We start from the raw sequence: 17,843 nt of genomic DNA, 5'->3' as shown, positions 1-17,843 counted from the left end.
TCATAGATCACCATAACAAATATAATAATGATGAAAAAGTTTGAAATTTTGTGAGAATTACCAAAATATGACTCAGAGACATGAAGTGAGCACATGCTGTTGGAGAAATAGCACTGAGAGATTTATCGATGCTGGGTGGCCATAAACCTTCAATTTGCAAAAAATGCGGTATCAGTGAAGCACAATAAAACATGGTATGCCTGTACACAAATAGGCTTAAAAGGAAAAGAATTTTAAACTATTTCCCATACAAACATTAATCAAGAAGGTGGAGTGGCTTATTAACATCAGGCAAAGTAAACTTCACAACAAGGAGAATTACCAGGTTGCATTTCATAATGGTAAAGGGATCAATTCATCAAGAAGGCACATCACCTCTAACCTTGTATGCCACTAAAAACAACCTCAAAATATATAAAGCAAACTTACCAGAACTGAAAGGAAAGTTAGACAAATCTACCATCACAGTTGGCGGTTTCTACACCCCTGTCTCAGTGATCAGTAGAGCAAGTAGACAAAAAAGAATCAATAGGAATTTGAAGATATAAACACTGTTAATCAACTTACTCACCATTTATAGAATACCTGATAACCAAAGAGTATACATTTTAAGTACACTTGAAACATCTTTCATATTGTTTTTTGTACCACTATCTAGCTAACAATGACTTGCATTTTCAAAGCATTGTTTAAAAAAACAGAGTATGAGAGTCTGCATATGGCCTGCAAACCCTATTTCATACACAGAAATTTTGCCAAACCCCTTTTACACAAAGGATTATACGCCAAATTCTAGGAAAGACAAATCTAGTTTATAGCGATAGAAACAGTGAAGGGGATTGAAGGAGAAGGGACTTAGGGGAACATTTGGGGCGATGGTGGTTGCATGTGTATGGGTATTTGTCAAAAGAACTATCATAAGATGAACTCTTGTAAGTTGAAGATAAAATTTACAAGAAATTTTAAAACATTTCTGGTCTCCCAGAATTAATGTCTGTTTATGCTAAAATAACATCAAATGCCAATAAAGTAAACATAGGTTACTAGCAGATATCATTATCTGCAAACAAGACAGGTTTTAAAAAATTATTCTCAAATAATGGCTATCTCCTTGCTAATTTCAGCTTTTTTATAATTGTTACCTACTCTACACTTAGATTGTGCTCACAGAGACAATATATATGATACTGTTTATATGGAGTCTTTAATGCATGTGTGCACAGACTTCAGACAGAATAGTAAAAGTGGAGGCAATCAATGAAAACCATTCATATGATGCATGAGATTATCACTGCAGGAAACTAGCAAAACGCAGTGTACCATGTATCAGCCATACAGCTTCAAGGACAACCACATGAGGGCACTCTTTTCCCTGCCCTGAGCTGCTTGTGAGATGAGACACATCCAAATTGATCTTCATAATATGAGGAAATACTTCATAAGCTGAAATACAGGTATTACACGAAGTGCTTTATAAAGGTGAATTTTTTTTAAAAAAAATTTTTTTATTTATTTATTTTTGGTTGCGTTGGGTCTTCATTGCTGTGTGCGGGCTTTCTCTAGTTGTGGCGCGCGGGCTTCTTATTGCAGTGGCTTCTTTTGTTGCAGTGCACGGGCTTTAGGCGCGCGGGCTTCAGTAGTTGCAGCACGTGGGCTCAGTAGTTGTGGCTCACGGGCTCTAGAGCGCAGGCTCAGTAGTTGTGGCGCACGGACTTAGTTGCTCCACGGCATGTGGGATCTTCCCGGACCAGGGCTTGAACCCGTGTCCCCTGCATTGGCAGGCAGATTCTTAACCACTGCACCACCAGGCAAGTCCCAAGGTGAATTCTTATAACCTGAAATGGAATGGGCGTATCTCAGGATGTGAACATACGGCATGCAGGCAGTAATTTTTGTGGGGATAGTATTTTATATTGACATGTCAAGCAGAATCCTTAAACTTCTTTTAAGCTGATCTTCATCAACGTAAGTGTCAAAGTTTATTTTGGAAATAGTGTGGGAGTTTTAAAATTTCTTTCTGTAAGATGACAAGTTGGTCATTTTTACATTTGTTGGGACAGTAGTGAGAACAGTGGTCTTTTTGCCAGCAGGCCTGTTTTTGACAAATTTATTGTAATTATTCTAAAACTGAATTTTAAAAAATTTTTCTTTGGTTTTACCTTGATCTCAAAACCAAAAGAATTGGTCATAAGTCACTTGTGGAATTTTATAAGACTAACCACATTTTTGGGTGCCTCCCCAAATACTGTTTGGTGCCGTTGTTAGAATAATTAATTTGGTATTCCTTATGAACTAATTTAAATTTGACTTCAGCTATTATATCTGGATTGTTGACCAAGTTGTATTACACTTAAAATGAAAAACAGTTTAGCAGTCTGTATAACTTCTTTAAACTAAGGCATAGGATATGTGTTTTCACCAATATGTAATGTGCCTTGTTTCTTTGCAGGGAATTTACTATTGAAACTGAAGGGAAAACATTTCAGTTGACAAAAGACATGGTCATTGTGAAGAGGTTCCAGAAAACACTACATGGTAAATTTGTAAAAATAATTAAGGAACAAACAAACAAAAATCATTACTCCTTAAAGGCATTTTGTTTTTTTAAGTTTCATAGCATAACCATTTTATGGAAAATTTGAAGAAGAAAAATCCTTAATGCTATAACCCTAAATTTGATGAATATGTTCAAGGTATTATCTCAGGTTTTTTTTTTAAAAAAACATAATTGTACTCATACTGAAGAATAATTTGTAATGCCACCTTTATGTTTCCTGTGTGACCTGAGGTACATATGAAGAATATCTCTTGGATTAAAAACATCTTTTTTTTTCTTTTCTCACTTTAAGGAAAAGTCCTTTTGTTTCTTAAGCAAAAGAGAGAACTCATCCCTTCTGTCTATTTTAGCAAATTAACTTGTTAAAAGTAGTTTAGATTAGTGATCTTTCATGCTTTTTTAAAAGGCAAGGAGATGATTATTTTTGGTAGAACAAATTCCGTGAATTGGGAAATGACTATTTTGGAGAATATACGAAGGATGCTTGTGGTTAACTGGCTGAATTGAAGCTTCTGGAAACTAAGAGTAGTGGGTATTTGAGATGCTACTGCCCATGGAGCAAGCAGGCCTCCTTTTCCATTTGTGTTTGGCCTGCATCGTTGTCACCAGGCTGCAATGAGCTGTAAAAGGAGTCTGAAAAGTGATAGGAGGAAGCAGGGGATCCTTCTTCTTGCTCTGGGGCTTTTTAGCCACTATCCTGGCAGCTGGCTCAGAGCTGTACTTCACCATTGCTTGGATGCCAGGAAAGGATGGGCGGGAAATGCCTTGATCATATTTCTGAAATGTTATTCTCATGTGTAAGTTTTTGGTTCCAATTATCTCATTTCTCTTGAAACATAAATTCTCCAAGGTTAGGGTCAGTTACCTTAGACCTGGATAGTGCTTAGCCATGCTTCCTTTCTGAATAATAAGTAACAATGAAGACAGTTCCTGTGTATGCCACAGGCATAGCCTCACCCATGGGAAGAGCCGTGGTGCCCCACGTAAATGTATTGGATTGAGTGCTGGTCCCTGAGCCAACTCTTCTCTGAGGGGCTCCTGACCCCAGAACCTTGGAAATACGATGGCAGTAACTTGGCTCTCTTAAGGAGTTCTCATCCAGATAGCAAGATAAAGAGTAAAACACAAATCAATGACACTTGTTGTATGTAGGAGTTGTTTTTGTTAATTTTGCCAGCTGTGGTGGTAGATTTTTTAATTCTAACGAAGTCTTACAGATGCTCTAGAGTTTTAATGCTTTCTGCATAGCCGAGGCAGATGATAGAGTGTGGTAGCTGTTGTTCATAGCTTACCAACTGGGGAAGGAATACCCTGGTATCTTGTTTCATTTTTATGCTGTATAAACAAAATTAAATTTGGTAAAAAAATTTTCACTCCGGTTTTCTCTTTAAAGGCACTGTGTTTTCTACCAGGAAATAGTTTTTAGGATTGTTCTGATTTCTTTGTCCTGATGTACAAGGTCGATCACCATCTATCTAGAATAGAAATATTTTTAGGGCCAGTAAGAATTGTTTAGAGAGGACCTGAAATGCATTATGTGAGATTTGAGAGAGTGTTATTGAATTTCTCTCTCTCTTGCAGTGGAAGAAGTTGTTCCGAGTGTAATCGAACCCTCATTTGGCCTGGGTAGGATCATGTATACAGTATTTGAACATACATTCCAAATACGCGAGGGAGATGAACAGAGAACGGTGAGTTGTCACGTACAGTGTACTGTTTGTTCTCTTACAGTGTCAGAGAACAACATTTACTGAGTGATGTTAAGACAACTCTGAAACAATCAGTTGTTATTTACTGTAATGTTAACACCTTTGTTTAACTGTTTACAAAGCAAAGCACTTTTTTATCTCATTTGAGCTTGGATGTGTAGGTTATTCTAGATGCCATTGTTTTAGTTGCATTTGAGTTCTGAGACAGAACATATTACTTTGGGAGAACTGTCTGTATTGCATCAATGGAAGGAATGGTACTTTCTGGATATACTCGTGTTTTCAGAAAATTGGGAAGGAGGAGATAATTCATAGAATTTGGTCAAACCAAAAAACTGTATTTATACATTGGTAAAGCATTGAAAGGAACCTTCTCAAATTGCATAAAATAGTCTGGGGTTTGTTGGGGGTAAAAGATGTAAATTCCTAGGTTCTATTCCAGAGATACTGATTCTCACTAGGTCTGAGACTCAGGGATCTGGTTTTTTGGTTCTTTTTTAAATAAGAACCCCAGGTGATTCCAGTGTGGGAGATTGACAGATAATAAATTGGGCAGTAGCATGTGAGGTGTAGCCTTTCCTAACATTCAAGCCTAGCTAAAGATAAATGTTTTTAAGAAGTTTTCATCCACTCCCTCAAGTTTTCTTTTGGCTCGGATGCTTTTGAATCACTGCTGCATGCCTACCACGTATCTCTTCATTCTGGCTAATTTCACTTTTCTCACCTCGCCTCTGCCTGTGGAAATTATACTCCTTTAATTTATAGCTTCAGGTTTCCAGGAAAGGCACTCAGAAGAAGAATGCTAGGGAGGAGAGGTTGTATAGGTCAAATTAACTGAAAGAAGCATTGTTACCTGCATGACCAGCTAAAGCTGAGTGTGTACCCAATGTTGGACATGTAGTTCTTTCTAGGGTGTTTCTTCTTGAAAACGGACTGATGAGTTCTTGGCACCAGTATTTTTAAAAGTCTGACGTACCATGGGTAACGTGTAGCTAATAAAACTACTTTTATTCTCTGCCGTAAAGTTATATCTTCATTTCCTGACATTTAAGGAGCAGCTTTTCATTCATTAACAGATAGTAAGCACCTGAGCTGGACGCCAGACATGCAAACATAAGGCATGGTTCTTCCTGAGGAATGATGTCATACTTAACGGAATGTGCTCTTTTTAGAAGTCAAGTTTGCTTCAAGCTTTTCCTGCTATTTTTCTAATGAAAAGTTTTTTAAAAAATCTTTTAGCTGTTCCTTTGAATCTAATGATATTGATATAACTAGAGTTTTAATAAAAATTTCATAAAGGCTAGGCAAGAATAAATTATAGTGTTTTATGAATTGCATAGAGATTCTCATCATGGAGAGAAATTTGATTAGGCTGTGAGAAGCCAAGTATGTTTCTAAATTGTTAGCACATAGTCCCTCGATCCATCTTCCTGTAAATTTGGTATAAAAGCATTGCTAGTGAGATAAAAAAAATTAATTTTCTATAAAGGCAGGTCCCCACTTCTCTCTCACATTAAATGAAATTATCACAAGATGGAGGAGAGGAGTAGAATTCTGAGTGTTCCATGATTCAGGTACTATGTTGGTAGAGTCTAGGGTTTACTTACAGTGGAATATTCACCATTGCTTGGCATTGAAGATTAATCAGGCTTTGGGGGGGCTACACTGGACCCTGTGTCATTCATTATTTTAATGGGACCTATTCATTCTGAGTCTCATATTCTTGCCTTCAAGTGAACCTTTTTTACAGATATTATTTAAGAACTATCTTCAGCTCTCATTTCCACCCCCAAATGGTAGACTAGTTTGCCTTCAGCAGAGTATCTTTGTTTTATTTCTGAATAAATCTGAAACCTGTTTCAGGAGCAGTTTAGGGGGGCTGTACTTTTCTATGGGTATACAGAGCATCTTTCTTGTTTGTTTTCTACTATTTCTCTGGCACACACATTTGTGAGCTGATTAAGCTTTTCTGTTTTACTTAGTCACTAAGGCTCAGAGAGCCTTCACCTATGCTGAATCTCTTAAAGGACAGAATGGAATTTTGTCTTTTGACACTACTTCTCTGATGATTTGGGAGGAGGTTCTTTAGGGATCTCCACAGAAAGAAGTAAGGCTTTTAAGTGGTACCAAATAATTACCGTCTTAGATGGTAGCTTTCAGAATGCCTTTACATCATTTAACTTTCTTACAACAGACCTGCCAAGTAAGCAGAGCAGATGGTAGAGATCTACTTTTTAGATGGAGAAACTATGCTCCAGAGAGGGAGAGTTCACTGAGTTGGTCCAAATTCAGAACTGAGAACGAGATCTTTCTGATTCTAGTTCTGGATATCCTGCTGTCTCTGGTTTGTCACACTGCTTTTTCATATCATGTTTTCTAGTACTTTAACAGTGAAGATTGGACATTAATGTTTAGATCTTTATACACTAACGTATTTGGATTTCTTTCTTTCCAAACCATCTAGTTCTTCAGTTTCCCTGCTGTAGTAGCTCCATTCAAATGTTCCGTCCTTCCACTGAGCCAAAACCAGGAGTTCATGCCGTTTGTCAAGGAATTATGTAAGCAAATCCAGTTGGGTGATCTCCATGGGAATACTGTCAAGTAGACTGAATTTTAGGAAATGTTTCTCTTTGTTTTATATATATAAATTTATTTATTTATTTATTTATTTATGGCTGTGTTGTGTCTTCATTGCTGCGCGGGCTTTCTCTAGTTGTGGCGAGCGGGGGCTACTCTTCATTGTGGTGCGTGGGCTTCTCACTGCGGTGGCTTCTCTTGTTGTGGAGCACGGGCTCTAGGCACACGGGCTCAGTAGTTGTGGCTCACGGGCTGTAGAGCACAGGCTCAGTAGTTGTGGCACACGGGCTTAGTTGCTCTGCGGCATGTGGGATCTTCCTGGACTGGGGCTCGAACCCGTGTCCCCTGCATTGGCAGGCGGATTCTGAACCACTGTGCCACCAGGGAAGCCCCAGAAATGTCTCTTTTCTTCAATAAAAATACATATTGAATGAAGACTAAATCTAAGGGATTTTAGCATCTGGTCTTATTTCTAAGAGAGAGAGTATGCTTGCTCGGGTTGTTTTCTCCTGCATTTGAATGAGTCAGCGTAGGACCCAAGAGTCAGGTTTCAAACATCCTTGCTTCTCCTGTTGACGCTGCTGCTTGCTTCATCAGGGGAACCCTAGTGGAGGGTAACATCCCCAGTGGGTCTACAGCCACTGGACCCACAGCACTGAAAGGGATCCTAGTGGCCACCTGGTGTGGCCCACATATTTCAGAGTTGGGAAACAGGAAGCGTTCACTGAGCTGCTCAGGGTCATGCAAGCCTCCTGGCCTTGGCTCCTAGTCTGATGCTCGTTCCCCTGCAGCTGAATGAGACGTAGGTATGAGTGAGGGGTTGGGCGCCAGCAAGGGATGATACTTTTGGAATTTTTCTTTCTCTTGCAACTGCAACTTACTGCTCTTTGGTGTAAGTCCCTTTTATAAGCGTCCTGAGCTTGTACGACATTGAGATGACATTGGGACTTTCTCATTTTTAAATTTTTAATTTACTTAATTTATTTTGGATAGCGGAAGCCTTGACCCGGCACGGCATCTCTCACAAAGTAGACGATTCCTCGGGGTCCATCGGAAGACGCTACGCCAGGACTGATGAGATCGGCGTGGCTTTCGGCATCACCATTGACTTTGATACAGTGAACAAGGCCCCTCACACGGCAACCCTGCGGGACCGAGACTCCATGCGGCAGATAAGAGCAGAGGTGGCTGCCTTCTCTTTGGCATTTTTAATCTTAGAAATGTGTACTGGTTCCTTCTGATTTGAGATGGATTTTGTTGTGTTTATGCTCCCCTTTTTTTTTCTTTTTAATTTTAATTATAAGTTACTATCAGAGCACAGATTCCAAACCTCCTTGGCTTAATTATGAAAATATTCATTAACACTTCTCTAATATATATATATATATATATATATTTTTTTTTTTTTTTTTTTTTTTTTTGCGGTACGCGGGCCTCTCACTGTTGTGGCCTCTCCCGTTGCGGAGCACAGGCTCCAGACGCGCAGGCCCAGCGGCCATAGCTCACGGGCCCAGCCGCCCCGCAGCATGTGGGATCCCCCCGGACCGGGGCACAAACCCGCGTCCCCTGCATCGGCAGACGGACTCTCAACCACTGCGCCACCAGGGAAGCCCTCTCTAATATTTTATAGCCATTTAGATCACTCTGGGCTCATTCTCTCACAGTTCCCTTTTATAGTTATTTATTTGGACAAGGGAAATATGATCCCTGGTGGTTGTTGCCATAGCTTTATTGGTAGGCTTTCGGGGGCGTAGACAGTTTTATCTTTATATTTCTATATAAATGTACACATGAGTACGTATAAACTTTTTCAATTAATCAATTCAAAACAGTGAATAATGTTTCAGTAATTTTACTTGATGGGAAGGGAACAGTGGAGATGGGAAAAGTACAGGAGGGAAAGGAAAGAGTGGCCACTTTAATTGACAGCCGCCTGACTATCTTGAGCAGGTTTTTATTTAGAGTGCCTATCGTGTGCTCTGCTTGTTACAGAGAGTAATAGGGAAAACATAAGTGAAAGACTGCTTTTTTCCAAGGGAATTTTTAGTCTACTACAGAGGTCACAGATTTCTGGCTCATCTTTTTACAGAACCAGATCTGGCTACTCTGAACCGATGTTCCCGTCGGGCAGGGGTTCTCAAAGTGTGGTCCCTGGGCCAGCAGCACCTGCATCACCTGGGAACTTGTTAGGAAAGAGAAGTCTCCACCCCAGACCTACTAAATCAGAAACTGGGTTGGGGGAGAGAGAGAGAGGTCGGGCAGAACTGGTTTAACAAGCCCTCCAGGTGATTCTGATGGTTACTCAAGTCTGAGAACCCCTGCTGTGTGGCAGCCAATGTTCGGTTCTGGCTGAGGAACAGCTGGCCCCCTTCATGGGAGCTCTCCAGTTTCCCAGCTCCCTTCACTCATGTTACTTGATTGACCCCAGTTTTAAGAGTTAAATTTTACACACATGAAGTAACTTCAAGTGGCACAGAGATTTGGAATAATTAGGAAAGGCTGTGCGGGAGAATTGAGTTATCCAGGGAGCAGGCAGCCGTTCTGGGCGGGAAGAAGAGCCTGAACCCAGGCCTGGGAAGGAGGTAAAGAGGCTTCAGTGGGAGTCACAAGAAACATGGTATGGGGACCAGTTTGTAGAGGGATCCTGTCATTGTGTAGACACTGCCTTGGCTCTCTATATAGTTTCCTGAGTTCAGGGTGAATCCTCTTTTGGACAATCTAATCGAGGTGGTTGATTCTGGGACTTCTCTTTCCTTTTACCCCAGGTCTCTGAACTGCCCAGCGTAGTTCGCGATCTGGCCAATGGCAGCATCACGTGGGCTGATGTGGAGGCCAGATATCCTCTCTTTGAAGGTCAAGAAACTGGGAAAAAAGAGACAATCGAAGAATGAGGACAGTTTTGGCAACTTTTGACCATTTGCGCTAATAAAAGAATAACTCTCATCATGTCCACTTTACAAAAAGAAAAACAGCATTGCATCTCCTCCCGGGGACTGCATTTTATCCTCAGTGGCTGCCTGATCTTACTCCCACAATTAAAGCTGAAGGAATTCTGAACAAACCTGTAATCCGCTTGCTCATCTTTCCGCGTTCTCAGCAAAGCTATTTCTCCTACCTTTGGGTAGACACTCACGGCTTAATGTTAAACACAGTTAATACATTTTAAAGTTAACTTTATTCAGAGAGCCGTAAAGTTCACCTGTTTGAAGCTTACAATCTGATGGCGTTTAGTGTATTTACAGAGCTGTGTAACTGCCTTCCAATTTTAGAACATCTCCGTCGCTCCAAAAGGAGCTCTCATGCGCCTCCCAGCCCCAGCTGCAAGCAGCCACTCATCTGTCTGTGGACTTGCCTTTTCTATCCTTTCTCTTTCTCCGAGAAGGTGGTGATGCACTGTGCCAAAGAGGCAGCAGTCTCTGAGTAGGTGGGCGGCTTCTGGGAGGAGCTGAGGTGCGGAGGAGGCTTGCTGGGGTGGGGTCAGGGCTGCTGACCCCATTCTCCTGCTGACAGAGTCTCCGGGAGGGGGTGCCTTGACAGAAAGCCTCTATTTGAATTTTAAGACGTGCTTGTACTTAGCTTCCCAGGTAGCCCTGGAAATCACTAGTATTTTTTTGGCTCAGCTTTTGAGGGACTTTACTTCTATGATGTTTTTGTACAGGACACTCAGAACACAGATGTTTATTTGTTAGGAAAAAATTCAAGGATGTGCCAATTTGAGCAGCTCTTTATTTACAGACCTAAGACTGTCTGGCTTCCCATCTTCCTCTCAGACAGTAGAGGGGAGGGGAGGGGCCCTTTCCAGAATGTTTTCCTTTGTCTTGGGTGTGAAGAGCAGTTGAAGAGTGCCCCAGGGATTCTCTCATCTTTATCTCATCTCCGATGACGCCTACCACAGTATTGCACGTAGTAGGTCGTCAATAAATAGACTTTGGATGAGTCTTGAAGTTTTGAACAAATATGGGGAAGAAAGCCTTTCACTGAAACTTATTTCTCTTCTACCCAGTGCTTTTCAAAGTATTCATCATTAAATTAGAAGGAACTAGCTTTTAAATAAACTGAGTTTTTATTTTCTAGGGATTCTTTTCACCTCAGATTCCTAATAATCTAGCTCTTCACTTGGGGTGTATTCCAGCATTGTCACATTGGGGCTGGAGTAGGGGTGGGGGGCAGTTGTCTTTACTTCTTCCCATTTATTTAACTTCCTTTTACAGTGGGCACCTCCATAGTCAGACAGTCACCGCCACCTCAGACATTGTTATGAGCTCCTTGATGGGAAAAGATACATTAAACACATAGTGGGATTTACCTGCTTCGGATCATAAAGGGATTGGAACCCAAGCGCTCTTCGCTTTTCATTGGAAAATACATTTGCCATGAGTTAGTTGCTGGATATTAATTCTACCAGCCCTGCCTTCTCTGTTCTTTCCTCTATGTGCAATGCGTGATTTCTCCTGAGACAACACCCGGTGTCTCTGAAGCGACTGATTCCCTGAGTGGGGAAGATGGGCCAGTGGCAGAGCCCTCTGGTTCTGTGTCACGTGTCTTGCTTGTGAGCACAAGCAGCGAAAGAGTTGTTTTCTAAACAAAGAGGCTCTTTACACACAAGAGTTGTGTGCACGCACCCCTCTCCTCTGTTCAAGCCCGATGCGGATATAAGGCCAGGGTCTTTCTGGCTTGATATACTGTAAGGCCCTTATTATTTATGTATTTGTATGTAGCAAACTGGGCTGTAGCTCAAGAGCTGGGTAAGTAGCACTGCCTCTCAGGGAAGCCACATCTGTTCTTCACTGTCCTGAAAAACAGGGACGGGGAAGGGTCAGATTCTAACTGGTTTCCGTGGAATGTACATAGGAACACAGGAGTTCCTTTAAAACTTCGGTTGGAATTCAGGAGTTGAGTCTAGAGAGGTGTCCTGTGCCTGAGTTCTGCAGGAGTCCAGAACCTTAGTAGTGCTTGATAGCTCATAGTAGTAAAATACTGAATACAGATGAGCGTTCCAGAAAAGGAAATCATTGCCAAGTCGTGTAAATACAGAAATGATCTTACTAATTGGGTGAGATGGTACTGGAGACGTCTGATGTCCAAAGGTCTTTGTGACAACAATTTGCAAAATTATTTTGTTCAATAAATCACTTGAAATACATTCACTCTAGACCTTTATTTATTTTTGGTCCCTTAACCAGTATAAACTTAGGGTAACGGTAGTGACTGTCTTAGCCAGTGGAGTCTATTCACAAGAGAACCAGATCACCTGGAAATAAATGCAAATGATCTCTGGTTACAGCTGCTCCTAAATTAACCTCCTGTCACCAGAGGAAACTATTAATCTGTGTCTCTTGCGGGGGGGGGGGGCACTTAGGATGGAGAGATTTTGATGGCGTCACTCATGTGAGAGAGCCTTGCACCAGCATCTTTGCTGATAGTCTGACTGTGTGTAAGGCATAGTAGGTAGGCAGGTTTTGTTTGTTTGGCATTTGGCCTACAGCACAAAGAAATCTAGCTGAAGATTCAGCAAATGAATGGATGAATAATTTTGCTGTGCCTCAAAATTCGCCTCTTGTCTCTTCAATAATTCTTGGTTACTGGGCTGTGTCTAACCAATAATTGTGTTAAGACCATGTGGAGGGGATTAATATCTCTTCCGAAATTGGAATGTAATTTGGGAGCTTCACCAGGAAATGCCTGAGAGCAGTAGCCTGTGGCCCTGCCCTCCTGCCAGGAGCCCCTCTGGTGCTGGTGACTTCTGTTCTCCCAGCTGGGATGGTGTACCTTCCTTGCATGTTTCAGGACACATCTTTTTAAACCTGTCGCAGCAGTGAGTTAGTTCTCAACCCTGGCTGCACACTGGAGACACTGGAGCTTTAAAAATTGCTCACATCTGTGCTTCCCTCAAACCAATGTATTGAGTTCTGTTGCCCGGGCATCAGTCTTTTGAAAGCACCTTAGGAAAACCTCTGCTATAACGGAGGCTTCACCTCAAGCCATAAAGAGCCTGAACCCCGCCCCCCTCACTCCGGGGTGGGGAAGGGTCTTCTGAACAAAGTTTCTAATGACAACAGGGGTCAAAAGTTGTCAACACCAAAGTTCCCAGAAAAGATGGATTTAGCGGGCATTGTTTTCATTGCTCCGCTGTGAGCATGAAATGTGAATGTGCGCTCACGAACCCTCTACAGCTCACATCCTGCTTCCCTTGCCCAGTGTTGGGGGGTGAATTCCCCTCCTCGGCCCCATAGGCTGGCCTGTCCCATTCCCCAGGACTTCAGTGGTTGGAGCACAGTGTTTCCAGGGAGAAGGGCACGTTTGCTGGGTGCCTACCACGTGCCAGGCTGTTCTAAGAGAGGTCCCTTGTGCTCTCTCTTTCTACCCTTACAATAATTTAAGTATCCTTATTGTCCTTGTACATAAAAGAAAAAGGAAGCAGAAGCTTTACAGGTTCACTCAGCTAGTAGGGGGCAGAACCAGTTTTGAACCAAGTTCAAAGTACACGATCAAATCGCACTACGCTGTCACCTGTGCTCTGCTAGTTTCTACCTTTGTGGCTGGGGATGAAGATGACGAGAGGAAGCGTGCCTTGAAGCGTCCGAAGAAATCTTTCCTTTAAGAAGAGAAGTGCTCCGGCGTATTCAGCCTCAGAGAATGAGGAAATCCGTGTGTTCTCTGACAGCCGTGGAAACTTACCTTCTCAAATGCTGGGAAAGCTTGACCTTTTGCAAATCCAAATAGCTGACCTTGAGTTTTATCACTCGGTACCGTAGAGTCGTGGAGTTGGCTTTGTGGCTAACTGGACAGGTTCGTAGGTCTGTAAGGGATGGGGCTCCTGGAGGAGCCTACAACTTACTTCCCGTCCTTGTCACTATCCTAACTGCACCTAAGCCTTACTCAGTCACTTTTTACAAAGCTTAGACAGTTTGTTGCCATCCGGAAAGTCTTACTTGTATACAACCTCGCCCTGCAACTCAAGACCTTTCCTTATGTCCCACACTTTGGAGTTTGTAGCAGCAGATTCTCAGCCACGTTAGGAAGTCTAGTTTTCTCAGCCATGACTCATTTCACGAGAAACCTGTGCCTTCCCTCATCTTCCTCTCTCTGTTGCCCGCACTAGAGAGGAAGATGAGGGAAGTGGCAAGAAGACTGTCCACAGGCTCACTGGTAGACTATAGCACTGATATTCTCTGTCTCCACGAACCCATTTCTGTCCTCAACCACCAATTTTGCTTAATGTCCTATCAAGCTAAAATTTTCCTCTTCTCATCTCTCTCTCGCCCTTGCTTATTTCCTACTTTTATCTCTTGTCCACTGTTCAACGTTTGCCCATTTGGGGTATTTCCCATAAAATGCATGCAATTTTTGCTTGGCATCAGGATGTTCACAGCATTCCTGTCCGCCTCGATATATAGATTTACCAAAACCATTTAGGCATCATTTGTGAAGCCATTTAAGATTCTTTTGCCCAGGTTAGGGCATGTGTCAGAACTGAGTCATCAGGGACTTCCCTGGTCGCACAGTGGTTAAGAATCTGCCTGCCAAGGCAGGGGACACGGGTTTGAGCCCTGGTCCGGGAAGATCCCACATGCGGAGCAACTAAGCCCGTGCGCCACAACTACTGAGCCTGTGCTCTAGAGCCCGTAAGCCACAACTACTGAAGCCCGCACGCCTAGAGCCCGTGTGCCTAGAGCCCGTGCTCCACAATAAAAGACACCGCAATGAGAAGCCTATGCACCGCAACGAGGAGTGGCCCCCGCTCGCCGCAACTAGAGAAAGCCCACCTGCAGCAAGGAAGACCCAGCGCAGCCATAAATAAATAAATAAATTTATTTAAAAAAAAAAACTGAGTCATCAGTGCAAGCAGCTAGGGCGTAAACATGCGCACCGCTGTCTGCCGTCTGGGTCTGGGAGGAGTGCTAAGAGTTATCACACGGGAACCGTAAGAGGCTCTCACCTGGAGAGGGGAGAACGGTCACCTGAGTCCCTCATTCCTTTTTCTCCTCTCCTTGAGCGTTCGTTTCCTTTTCTGAAAGCTGGTTGAACAGGATGGTTTAAGTTTTTAGTCGGTCCATCCACGAACAGCTGAGTAATACCTTTCCCTTCGCTCCTGCGAGTTGCACCGGAGCCAGCTGAGTGGGAGGTGCCTGTCTTTGGCCTGACTGCTCTGTGCTTGTTGATACTTGGGTCCAGAACCTATAACCATTCTCGTTTTCCTGCCCGATGTCATTTCCTGCGGCTGAGGTATCATCATAGTAAAGGGTAGACTCTGGAGGCAGACACTTCCACAAGTGAGTCAACTCAGACACGCAGGCAGTGTTACTGTGGGCAACGTGTGTGACCTAAAGCTGACAATTCTTTACCATTAAAGAAACTGTGTCCTCATTTAGAAAGAAAGAAAGAAGAAAGCCTCCATCAGCACAACTTTAGGCAGGTGAACCTGCGTTGGGCCCTGTGGGGTGGGGCTGGTGGGTGACCCTTGTGTTAAATGAGAAAGGCTTGATTCATTTTTTAATTCTAAGCCCACTCCACGTTGGCCAGAGCGGAGATTGCAGAACTGCAGCTGTGGACACTGGATGGAGAGACCCAGTCCTGGGTCATGGACAGTTGGATTCGTTGGATTTCAAAGAGAAAGGGTCTGTTTGAATGAGCAAATGTGCACCGTCTGTCTCCTCTGTGGGAGCCCAGATGCTGTGGACTGTACGTGTTGGGGACAGGGACAGTGTATCAAGATGAGCCTTAGGGGCTCCCTCAGAGAGGGCGTCGTTCCTCTTGTTCCCTTCAGTGTTTTGCCTACTCTTGCACCGTTGTGCACTTTCTTGCCATGTGAAGTGCTGGACCCATCACTCTCCCGAAAGGAGCTTCTCTTTGACAATGTGAATTTAAAAGAACCTTGTATCCAGTGACACAGTTAGACAAGCAGGTGTGGGGATGGGGAAGCGGGATTTCGGTTTCCCTGGGTGATTTTATTTAAGGAGCTGTGATCTTGCTGGATGGGGGTGGGTGCAGCTGTGAGCTCTGTGTCGGAAACCCTGCAAAGTGGATTCCAGTCCTGACTCTTCGAGAATCTAGCTGTGATAGCCCTGCTCTAACCCTCCACACCTCTGTCCCAGGCCACAGCCTGAGCCTGAACCTAATGGAAGTTTCTTGAGCTTGGGCCTGGGAAGAGAGAGCCCTTCTCTTTGGGAACCAAAGCTCACCGCCCTCCTCTTTTACCATTCAGGACTTGGTGCAGAAGCGAGCCGAAGTAGAATTTTTCCAGCCAATGTCTGCATTTGTTGGGTCTTAAAACTCAATCACCAGCAATTAGTGCAGAAGCAGTCATGCTAACTAGAACAGCTCATGCTAATTAAAACCTTCTTTGGCTCATCCAAACCCACTGTTCTGCATCTGAGGACGAGTTAATTGACAGTGAGATTAAGCAGGATGAGATTATGGGAAAGAAAAAAAGCACTGACAAGCTTTAAAAAATCTTTATGAACATTCTTTTTTAAATTGAGGCCAGAGCTCCCATCTTTCTAAGAAGAGTTCTGAAGCAAGCTTGCAAACTGGTCCACTCCATTAACCTCTCCTCTGGGTTAGTGACAACAGATGTCAGTCTTGAGTTTTCTCTCTTGTGTCCCGCATCCAGGCCATCAGATCCATCTTCACTAGCTATTCAGAATTGGGCCACCGCCCTGGTCCAAGGCACTGCCATCTCCCGCCTGCTCTATAGCCAAAGACTCTTACCTGAACTCTTCGCTGTACCTGCACCCCTTCACAATCTGTGTCACACCCAGCAGCCAAAGTGATCCCATTCAACCTAAAAGCTCAGTGGCTTTTCTTGTCACCCAAGAATAACACCTGCGTGGCCCCCATCCCCCTCCCCACCACACACACACACACACACACACACACACACACACACACACACGCTGATTTCTGTCCTGTTTGCCCAGCACACACAGAAGCGGGCCCTTGGCCCTCTCTGTTCATCTGCCTGCAATGTTTTCCATCCCAATCCTTACACATTCTCCCTCACTGCCTCCAGGACTTTGTTCCGCCATCACCCCAGTGAACACTCCCCCAGCCATTCCATCTACAGTTTCAACATTGAGCCACACCCTCTCCCCATCAGGCACATTAAGATCCGTACACCCTTCGTACCCCCATTCCTTGTCCTCTTCTCCTCTTTAGAGCTTAACACTTCATAACACATTTTGCTTGTTTGTCTTGTTTAATTTTCAGTCTCCCCATCAGAATGTAAGTTCCATGAGGACAAGGATTTGGGTCACTTCATTCAAGGCTATGTCCTCCATTATGCCCAGCGGAGTAACTGGCACTCAGTAGGTGCTCAAGAAATATCAATACTTGAATGACTTCTGAAGGCATCTTCTCCAGGGCAGCTGCCACGTTCAGTGTTTTGGTGTAAAAAACGGCTTACTTCTAGATGACTTCCCTGGACATACATACATAGATCAACACTTGGTTCAAAACACCTGCCCCACTTGGCAAAAACCCCACAGCCTCTGAGCCGTTCTGACCAAGGCAGGTTCTCAAACTTGGTATTGTAGTGGACTTTGTAGAAGAAACAGGTCTCTAAACCCCCTGGAACACATCAGGGAATCCTCAGTATGAGAAACTTGAGCTAAAGTTTTGTACTGTTAAACTGTCTTTCAATTGATCCTATGAAAAAGGTGTTTTAAGGTAAAATATGTTTTACTAAATTTTTTAGATTATAACCAAAATGAAAGTAGTAAATTTAAAAATTTTTATAAAACTTGTAGACCTAAGAAGAGATTCCAGACAGAGAAACTCTTAAGATTCCAGGGCCTTTTAGAGACAAGAGTTCCTGGATCTGCGTGAGGCCCCCTAAAAGGAACTGGTAACTCATGGTAGCTACCTTTTTTTTTCTTTTTAAACTGAGTTTTCTATATTGCAGGATTTAAAAAAAAATTTTTTTTTAATTTTTTGGCCACACTGTGTGGCATATGGGATCTTAGTTCCCTGACCAGGGATTGAACCTGCGCCCCCTGCAT

General features: G+C 43.1%; 1 protein-coding gene across 2 annotated transcripts in view; it reads left to right on the top strand.

Annotated features, from left to right (window-relative positions):
• Positions 1–9,908, top strand: part of GARS1 (glycyl-tRNA synthetase 1) — a 40,581-nt gene extending 30,673 nt beyond the window's left edge. Inside the window, exons 13-17 of one of the 2 annotated variants that reach the window (XM_027102271.1) lie at positions 2,450–2,535; positions 4,139–4,248; positions 6,731–6,824; positions 7,837–8,027; positions 9,609–9,908. In XM_027102271.1, coding sequence (XP_026958072.1) covers positions 2,450–2,535; positions 4,139–4,248; positions 6,731–6,824; positions 7,837–8,027; positions 9,609–9,734 — 607 coding nt within the window. In that variant the 3' untranslated portion in view covers positions 9,735–9,908. Of the gene's footprint in view, positions 1–2,449; positions 2,536–4,138; positions 4,249–6,730; positions 6,825–7,836; positions 8,028–9,608 lie in introns of those variants that run through there. The other variant, XM_027102272.1, reaches the window with a different exon arrangement.
• The last annotated feature ends 7,935 nt before the right edge of the window (positions 9,909–17,843 follow it).

The sequence above is a fragment of the Aethalodelphis obliquidens genome, unplaced genomic scaffold, assembly GCF_003676395.1.
Source record: "Aethalodelphis obliquidens isolate GAN/ISIS:26980383/991018 unplaced genomic scaffold, ASM367639v1 scaffold5, whole genome shotgun sequence".
Taxonomy (NCBI): domain Eukaryota; kingdom Metazoa; phylum Chordata; class Mammalia; order Artiodactyla; family Delphinidae; genus Aethalodelphis; species Aethalodelphis obliquidens.
This window is presented reverse-complemented; position numbering and strand designations above follow the sequence as displayed.